At 52.8% G+C, this 8,550-nt stretch overlaps 1 protein-coding gene across 1 annotated transcript; it reads right to left on the bottom strand.

Moving 5' to 3' along the window:
* Positions 1-2,746: 2,746 nt before the first annotated feature.
* Positions 2,747-5,881, bottom strand: LGALS1 (lectin, galactoside-binding, soluble, 1). The gene is made up of 4 exons (XM_006865202.1): positions 5,873-5,881; positions 4,464-4,543; positions 3,162-3,333; positions 2,747-2,956 (listed from the first exon to the last, which is right to left on the bottom strand). Exons 1-4 carry the CDS (start codon positions 5,879-5,881, stop codon positions 2,810-2,812), a joined length of 408 nt encoding a protein of 135 aa, XP_006865264.1. The 3' UTR covers positions 2,747-2,809.
* Positions 5,882-8,550: the final 2,669 nt, after the last annotated feature.

Here is an 8,550-nt window from a genome sequence, read left to right on the forward strand (position 1 = left end):
TTGAGGTGCAATCCATACTGAAGGCTGTGGTCTTTGATCTTCTTCAGTAAGCATTTTAAGTCCTCTTTGCTTCCAGCAAGTAAGATTATATCATCTGCATATCTCAGATTATTAATGAGTCTTCTTCCAATCCGAATGCCCTTCTTCATAGAATCCAGTTTCTCAGATTATTTGCTCAGCATTGAATTGCTGTTAAGTGCTGTTAATTCGGTACCGACTCAGCAACCCTGTACAGGGTTTCCGAGGAGAAGCTGGTGAGTCTGAACTGCCCACGTTGCAGTTCAAACCCACCTTGCAGTCCAGTGCTTATCCTATAGTTCCACACCAGTATTGAATAAATATGCCAAAAGGATACATCCCTAGTGCACATCTTTCCTGATTAGCTTTAAGTATTAACCCAATTTGACAGATAAGGAAACAGGCTTAGAGAGGTTGAGCAACTGGTTAAAGGGCCTACAGCGATGTAGCTAGGATTTTACTGCAAGTCCAGTATCCTTCCTCCACACTCAATGACCTCTCTCCTCATCTAGTCCTAGGGCTCTCCTCTGCTCATCCTAGTCCCAGTCCTGATGCACAGTGAGTGCTCTGACAGTGTAGGGAGAATCAGGATGGGTGAATTGTGGGGACCAGAATAAGGAGGCCAAAACATCAGTTCTACCAATGTCCAGCAGAGGGCACCAGTCCACCACCAGGTTTCAAAGCTGCTACTCTCTGGGTGGCCACTGGGGATTCCCAGGAGAGCCTGGAGATTGGGTGAGGCTAGTGGGATTCCTGTTTTGGCGTTGTAGGATGAGCACTGGACTGCTAACTGCAAGGTCAGGGGTTCAAACCCAACAGGTGTTCCTTGGAAACCCTACACAGGGTCTATGAGTTGGACGCAACTACTTGACCACACTTAACAAGAGCAGGAGCCCAGCCTGTGAGGTTTCATCCTTATTGGTCTAGAGGCCTGTTCCTTCTCCAGATCCCAGTTCCCATGCATTGAGATGGGAACTGTCCATCCAAAAGGAGTGGAGTGCAAACAATGGCTCCCATTTTACAGATGAGGAAATTGAGGCTGTTGCTGTTGTTTAAGTGCCATCAAGTTGGTTCCGACCCATACCGACCCTGTACAGGGTTTCCGAGGCTGTGAATCTTTACGGGAGCAGAAAGCCTCATCTTTCTCCCACAGAGCGGCTGGTAGTTTCTAACTGCTGGCCTTAAGGTTCGCAGCCTGATCCATAACCACTATGCTACCAGAGGGATGGAAAACCCTACTGGGGGTCCCTCAGCTGACTCAGGTCCCTCAACCCCAGAGAGGAAACATTTGTGAAACCCCACCACCACACTTCAGGAGATAGTGCCTTAAGGGAGTCCAATGAGGTTCTTAGTCTTCCAGAACATTGGCCTAGTTCATGGGAGGAAGGGATCCTTGAAGAGCCAACTGTAGCTTATGAAGGAAGAAGGGTGCAAGGTAAATATACAGGGTGTCCCTGAACTGAGAACCCAGGAGAGGACAGGATTATTGGGGACTTCGTCTCAGGCTCTGTGAGTTTCCCACACTCTTTTGCTTCCCAAGGAAGAGGCTGTATACAGAAAAGTCTCCTTGGAGCCTGGAAGCTGAGCTTCAAGTTGGCTAGCCTCTACTTCTTGGTTCTCTGCAGAAGTGGGTTCAGGCCTCCACCCCCCACCCATAGAAAGTGAAACCAGTAGCACAGTGCTAGGGCCATCATCACCTAAGTCTATCTCCCCATTGCTGAGGTGGGAAAGTGGAGGCCCATGGCATGAAGGTGGGGGGCACCTACCCATGGCCACAGACCCTGCAGTTTTCGCAGGAAGACCCTGGTTCCCCATTTTTATTGTTGTTGTTTGTTCTAACTTATAGCGAGTCTGTATATGGTTTCCTAGGAGCAAGTTGTGGGTTTGACCATCGACCTCATGGTTCATAGTCCTGTGCTGATCCTACGGCACCACACCAGGAATACTTAGTGAAGGATATTTTTTTCAGTAGTAGCATAAAGTTAGCTCTGGATTTGAGGCTATATGCAGCTTAAAAGCAAAACTTTAAACTGTGCTTTAGTTTTTTAGAGCCAATTTTTTCAAGAAACTTAACTGGCAAACCTTACATTCTAACAAAGAGCGGTATGTGGACTGGATACCTGCACTTGCCCTTTTATCATTTATAACCCATTTCCTTCCCCTTCAAATGTGGCTACTAACATTTCAAAAGACATGGACCCTGAATGATAAGCATGTACCAGTCACTGACCTGACCCTCCTTCATGCAACATCTTGTTTAAGTTTCACAACAATCCCAAGGTATGCATTATTATTATCCCCCTTGTATGATGAGAAACTAAGGCTCAGACAGGTCAGTTAGCACAAGGCCACAGAGCTGCTTATCTGACTCCAGATCCCTGTCCCCTGTCCCCAGGGCACTGATGTCCTTGCTTCTTTCCCTGGTTTCCTTTATCCAACCTCTCCTGAGTACCTGCTGTGTGCTGAGCACTCTGGGGCAATCCACAGGCAGGGACTGGGTCTTACTCAGTAGTCACTGAGTCTACCACTGTGTGTTGGGCTCCCTGTTGGTCCAGAGGACCAGGGAGGAAGTTGCCCTTGGTACTTAGGATGTGTTTCAGAAGGAAGTGAGTGGAGGTGCAAACAGGGGTAAATCTTGGGAAGGTGGAGTGCCCCCACTCTCTCTCTCTCTCTCTCTCTCTCTCTCTCACACACACACACACATACATACATACACATGAGAGGCTAGTTCAGATGGGAAGAGAGGCGGCTGCCTTTATTGAGGACCGGGTCCAAGGGCATACAGCTGACTTCAATCAAAGGCCACACACTTGATCTTGAAATTGCCGTCTGCCTCCAGGAAGTTGATGGCCTCCAGGTTGAGGCGGTTGGGGAACTTGAATGTGTAGCCATCTGGCAGCTTGATGCTCAGGTCCGTCTGGTCGAAGGAGATGCACACCTAGGGAGTGTGCAAGGACAGTGAACTGAGCCTGGGGTGGGTCTCGTAGTGTGAGCCTTGGCCCCGTGACTACAGCCCACCCATTCCTCCATGTAACCCTGACTACAGCCCCTCTTTGTGGGTGATGCTCACCAGAGGTCACACAGGGATCAAGAAGAGAGTAGGTGAAGTCACTAAACCCACGCCCACCCAGTGCCCAGCCCACCTCGGAGACACTGCCAGGCAGGAAGGGGAAAGTCGTCTCCCGCTGCTCAGCACCCCAGGCCCCACCATCCTTGCTGTTACACACGATGGTGTTGATGTCCCCATGGGCGTCGAAGCGGGGGTTGAAGTGCAGGCACAGGTTGTTGGTGTCTTTGCCCAGGTTCAGCACGAAGCTAGGAGGGAAAGGTGGGGTTGGAGACTCCTGCACCTCAGCCACTCGGTGCAGCCTGGGTGTACGTCTCCCCACCTGGGGGAGCTCATGGCACTGGAGGCTCTGCTACCTACTTGCTGTATGACTTGGAATAAGTCTCTGCCCTCTCTGGGCCTCAGTTTTCTCATCTTTAGAATGGGAGCAGTGAAGAGGGTCTTGCTGTGTTGACATTCCAAGACTTTCAGAGACACTAGTCTGTGTCCCAGCGCCTTGGCTCAAGTGTGAGAATCCCTCAAGGAAAGCACCTCTGGGGGTAGGGGAGAAGGGGAGGAACAAGCCCCCTGTCTACCTTGAATGTCTCTTTATCTCTGGTGATGATTCTGTATCATTAAGTGACACACAGAAGCACTGAATAATTGGCGGGGGGAGTAAAAGAACAAATAATAGTACCTTTGTTGTTGGGTGGTGAGGGTTTGGTAAGAATGGATAAGCACTAGACTGCTAACCACAAAGTCAGCAGTTCAAACCCACCAGCTGCTCTGTGGGAGAAAGATGAGGCTTTCTGCTCAGGTAGATTTACAGCCTTGGAAAGCCTAGACAGGTCCGTGTGGGTCGGAAAGGAGTCAGTAGCAGTGAGTGTGTGTTGACAGCAGTGAGAGGTTTAGCATCACACTCCTCTAGGCGACAACCTCTCCTCGTTTTACTGAGGGACAAATTGACACCCAGTGAGGTTGGCTGACCAACTACTGAGAAAGTTGGCTGAACGAATGAAGGAAGGAAGGGTTGAGGAAGGTAAGATGGAGCGAATGAATGACTTAACTCCGAAGGAGGACAGTGAGGGTAACAGGCTCTTCCCCCTTCCCAGCTCCAGCCACGCCCACCCAGGGCTGGGGAGATGGGGCCAAGCCGAGGTAGCTAGATCACAAGGCGAGCCAGCAGCTGGTTTAGATTAAGGGGGCGGAGAAGTGGGGGATGTCAATGGTGGGGGCGCCCAGACCCTGCGGAGGAAGTGACTCATCCAGAAAACTGCTGCCTCAGCTGGCAGCTGGGTTAACCCCCTCCCGGCCCCCCGGGAGGTGGAACCGTGGCGGCCACGCCCCCACAGCCCCTCCACTGCCCCCCTCTGTTTGTCACCCCACCGTCGCCCCTCACCTCTTGGCGTCGGGGGCCACCTCGCCCCGCACTCGGAGACACTCCCCGGGTTTGAGATTCAGGTTGCTGGCGACCAGACCCTGTGCAGACAACCCCACCCAGCCCGTTAGAGGACGTGAATCTCTGCTCCTCAGTGGCTGGCAGTTTGGGTGGGGATTGGGATCGTCCCTATCCTGAACCCCGCCACCCTCACTAGGCAAGCTGGGAGCCTGGGGACTCCGGGAACCTATGTGACCCTGGACAAGTTCCTAGGCCCAAAAGAGCCTGTTATCTAATCTGAATGAGCGTTTACAAAACCGGATCTAGAAGCCTTTGCGGTTCAATGGTTTAGTGTGAAGATTGGATCAAAGTGGCCTGGGAGGAGGGGTACCACGCCATCTCATTTAACGGAGGGCGGGGTGGGGTCACTTGCCCAAGGTCACCTGTGAGTGGGTAACAGGGCTCCTGGCACCTGGTCCAACGGAAGGAGAACGAAGGGGTCTGTACATCTTTTGAAGAGGCCATACCTAGGGGCTGGGGGATCCTGCCATCCAATTCCAGCTCTATCCCCACTCTCCCCAGCCCCTGTTGGAGACCTTCCAGGAGCATGGCCAGGTCCCTCTAAGGAGCAAACGCAAACGAAGGCCAAGGATACAGCCCTGGTTCCTCGGAGTTAGAGCACTGAGGGCACTCCAGAGGGTCTACCACCTCCGGGTGCCCTGGGTGGGGCTGGCAGGAGTTAATGGGTGTAAGCACTTCCACCTGCCAGAAACTTGAACCCTTTCCTGGGGGCTTTCAGAAGATCCTCTACCAACTCCCACCCCCGCTTCCCAGGGTTTTGTTTTTTTTTTTTTTTGGAGAGGGGTGATTGGGTGGCCAGGAATTCCAGCAGGGACAGCACCACCCTCCACCCCTTAGCTCAGGCTGGCTTCCTCGCGGGCAACTTGTCCCTGCTCCTGGCTCTGACTTTGCAGAGCTCTCTGGAGCAGAGGCCGTCTCTGCCCTGGCCCGGGGACTGGGGACAGCTGCAGGGGGGAGGGGACGACAGGAGGTACTTTAAAGTGGAGGAGGGGAAAGGGACAATAGCGTCACCAACTAGGAGCTATCTCCCTCTACTCCCCCAGCGGGCCACACCCTTCCACTCTCACTTCTCAGAGAGCTGCAGAGCAGCGCAATGTCAGGGGAGGCAGAAATAACTGCTGTCAGACTCTAGAGGAATCCAGAAAAGTCTTAAGACCCAGAGGGCCTCTGGGGACCATGGTGCCCACCCCCATTTTACAGGCGCCGCCACTGAGGCCCAGAAAGAAGAAGGATCGCATAGCCGGGAGTAGAATCCAGCTGATAGGGGTCCCCTGCTCTCTCTAGAGTTTCTGTTCTCCACCATCCCCCCATTCACCCCCTAAGCCCTTGGGTGGGACCCCCAAACTCACACAGGCCATAGTTGAGGACAGTGGGTGATCCTGGGGCGGCTGTACCAGCTGTCTGAAGACTTCACAGAGAGGAGAGATGGGTCTCTGGCCGCTCCCACCCTTTTAACTGGACCAGACCCTGGTGAGTCCCGCCCCCTGGAAGTTTAGCCAATTGGAAGTCAGAACCGAGATAGGGGCCATCAGAGGCGGGGTCAATAGAATTTTGAAGCCAGTTGTGGAGCAGAGGTGACCAATAAGATTGGTGCCCCCCCCCAACCCTTTTAGTCACACCCCCAGGATCCAAGCTCCACCCTCTATTCTCCTCCTCCATCCTTCCCCATCCCCCCTAAAATTGTGTTGTGGCAGAGATTGGAGGAAGGCAATGGAAAATAGTTTGAGGATGAGCTAGGTCCAAGAGTTGGCGGGAATGGGGCCTGGGGCTAGCAGGCTGAGCTTGGGAGGACCCAAAGAAGATGGTTAAGGGGATGCAAGGGCCTTCAAGGATTGAGTTTGGGTAGGTGAGGCTGTGCACTGCCTGGGAGGGGTCGGGGTGTGGCCAGCTCTGGGCCTGTGAAGGCTGCTGGCACCCATTAACCACGAGGCCCTGGCCCCACGGGGGGCCTCCTCCTCCCGGAAGCGGAGATGGTGGCTCCCGCCTGTGTTCCTTACTAGGACTAAAGAAAGGCTGGGCCCGGTGCCAGGCCTGAGGCTCCTTCTCTTGGCTTGGGCCTCAGGCTTCGGCCCTGGTGAGGACCAGCTGGTGTTTGTTGGAGAATCCAGGCCTATTTGAGAGGGTCAGCCCCAGAGGGTCCAAGGGGAACTATGCCATGAGGGACTGGGGTTCCCACTCTGCACACCCATCCCCTTTCCACATCTCCCCTGCTAAGGCTAGGCACAGAACTTCCTTTCTCTATCCCTTCAGCATCCTCTGTGAGTCTGGCCCTGTGGCTGGCTGCAGGGTTCAAGATAACCCCTTCCAGACTTCAGAGCCTCTGTTGAGGCAGAAATGAACTGAGACCATAATTAAGAAACTGTTTTGGGGTCCCTTGAGTTTATGTTCATTTTGTTGTAATGATTTGGAAAAGGAGACGGTTGTACAACTTGAAGATTGTCATTGAAGTCACTGATTTATATATGGAGAAATTGTTGAGATGGCTTATGTGGTGTTATCTGTATTTCCTCAATTATAAAAACCAAAAAGCTAAAAGGAGCAGTTTGATGATGATACTATGGAAGGTCAGAGGTAATCACTGTGGGAGACAGGAAGCGGGAACAGAGACTGATCTCCAGTGAACAAGGTAGGTAGTGATGGGTGGGTAAAGATGTAAAGTTACCCTAACTGACTCCATTTTTTGAATTATGAGTAACCCTTGCATGTTTAAGTCCTGCCTGAGTGGAAAAGTTTTAAGTAGGAACTTTCTCAGCTGCACCTCCCCTCCCCAACCTTGTTGTTGTTGTTGTTAAGTGCCATCGAGTCGGGTCCGACCCATAGCTTATTTTTGCTTCTGTCAAACAGCTTCCGCATACATCCCACCTCTGGTCTCTCAAGATAACTGCCCCAGCAGATGAACCCCTAGCTCTACCCTAATGGTTTATGCATATACCTTACCCTTGGTTTGTGCAAGATAATGTCAGACTGCCTATGTATAAATACTATGAAAAATTGGGTTGAGGCTACAGTCATTCCTGCTTTTAGGGAGGCTGTAGATGCTGGCCAGCTAATAAAGGCTTCCTTGCTGATCCTGAGAGTCTTGAGTGGTTATCTGGGTAAATGGAGGCACAACAAAGGAAGAGAACATTCCAGTCGGACAAAGGCTCAGAGGTGAGGAAACATGGGAAGGACCAAGAGCACCTTGGCCTGCCAGGGTTTAGGGAATGTAGGGGAAGGATGGGGGAGGAGGCTGAGAAGCTCACCAGAGTTGGGTCCTGAAGGGCCTCAGGGCCAGGCAAAGATCTTGGCCATTATACTTTCTGATGGGTGCGGGGGACCCACAGGAGGTTCTGGGGTAGGGGGTAGAGGGGATAGTGAGACCGGATTCAAGTTGCAGGGAAGATCACTACACCAATAGAGGGAAAGGTGGGCTGGAGGGGCACTCACCCCACACCCCAGAATCAAGTGGAGGGAGAGGCGTGGTCAGCACTCATCAAGGGGGTGTCTTGCTTGTTTGCTGGGTGAATTCTCCAGGACTCCATTCTCCATACTCTCCCTCCTAAAACTGCTAGCACCAAAAAGGGAGAGAAGGGTGATTCATGTCTGGAAGTCAGGCCAGCAGACCTGCCCTCCCTGTCCTGTAACCCAGCCCAACCTCATGGGCCACCTTCCTCCAGATAGTTGAAGCCAGCCCTCCTCACTCCCCGGCACAGGCACAGGATGAGCGGCACAGGATAAACGGGGTGTGGCAGGTCCTGAAAGGAGGGCCCCATACCAGGCCTCCCAGACCAAGCTGGGAGTTACCTCTGTAACCAATCACAGCAACTTCACTTTTACCCCAAAACCTCAATCTGAGCTCAGTGGGGCCCAACAGAGGGACCAGCTCACTGCCTTGGCGCCTGCTTCCTGCACCGGGGCAGTAGCCATCCCTCCTGCCCTGTTGAGGCCTGGGGCCTTCAGGCGGGGTCCTGGGGCTCCGGAGCTGCTCCTATATTCTTCTCCCTGTTGTGGAAACTGGGCCCAGCATCAGAGGTGCCAAGTGTCCCAG

This window comes from Chrysochloris asiatica, unplaced genomic scaffold (assembly GCF_000296735.1).
Source record: "Chrysochloris asiatica unplaced genomic scaffold, ChrAsi1.0 scaffold00076, whole genome shotgun sequence".
NCBI lineage: Eukaryota > Metazoa > Chordata > Mammalia > Afrosoricida > Chrysochloridae > Chrysochloris > Chrysochloris asiatica.

Excerpts from the sequence above, each read along its gene's own strand:
- LGALS1 (XM_006865202.1), bottom strand. Across the intron at positions 3,334-4,463 it reads GTGGCCCCCGACGCCAAGAG|CTTCGTGCTGAACCTGGGCA; the intron begins GTGAGGGGCGAC and ends TTTCCCTCCTAG. Across the intron at positions 2,957-3,161 it reads TGCCTGGCAGTGTCTCCGAG|GTGTGCATCTCCTTCGACCA; the intron begins GTGGGCTGGGCA and ends CACACTCCCTAG.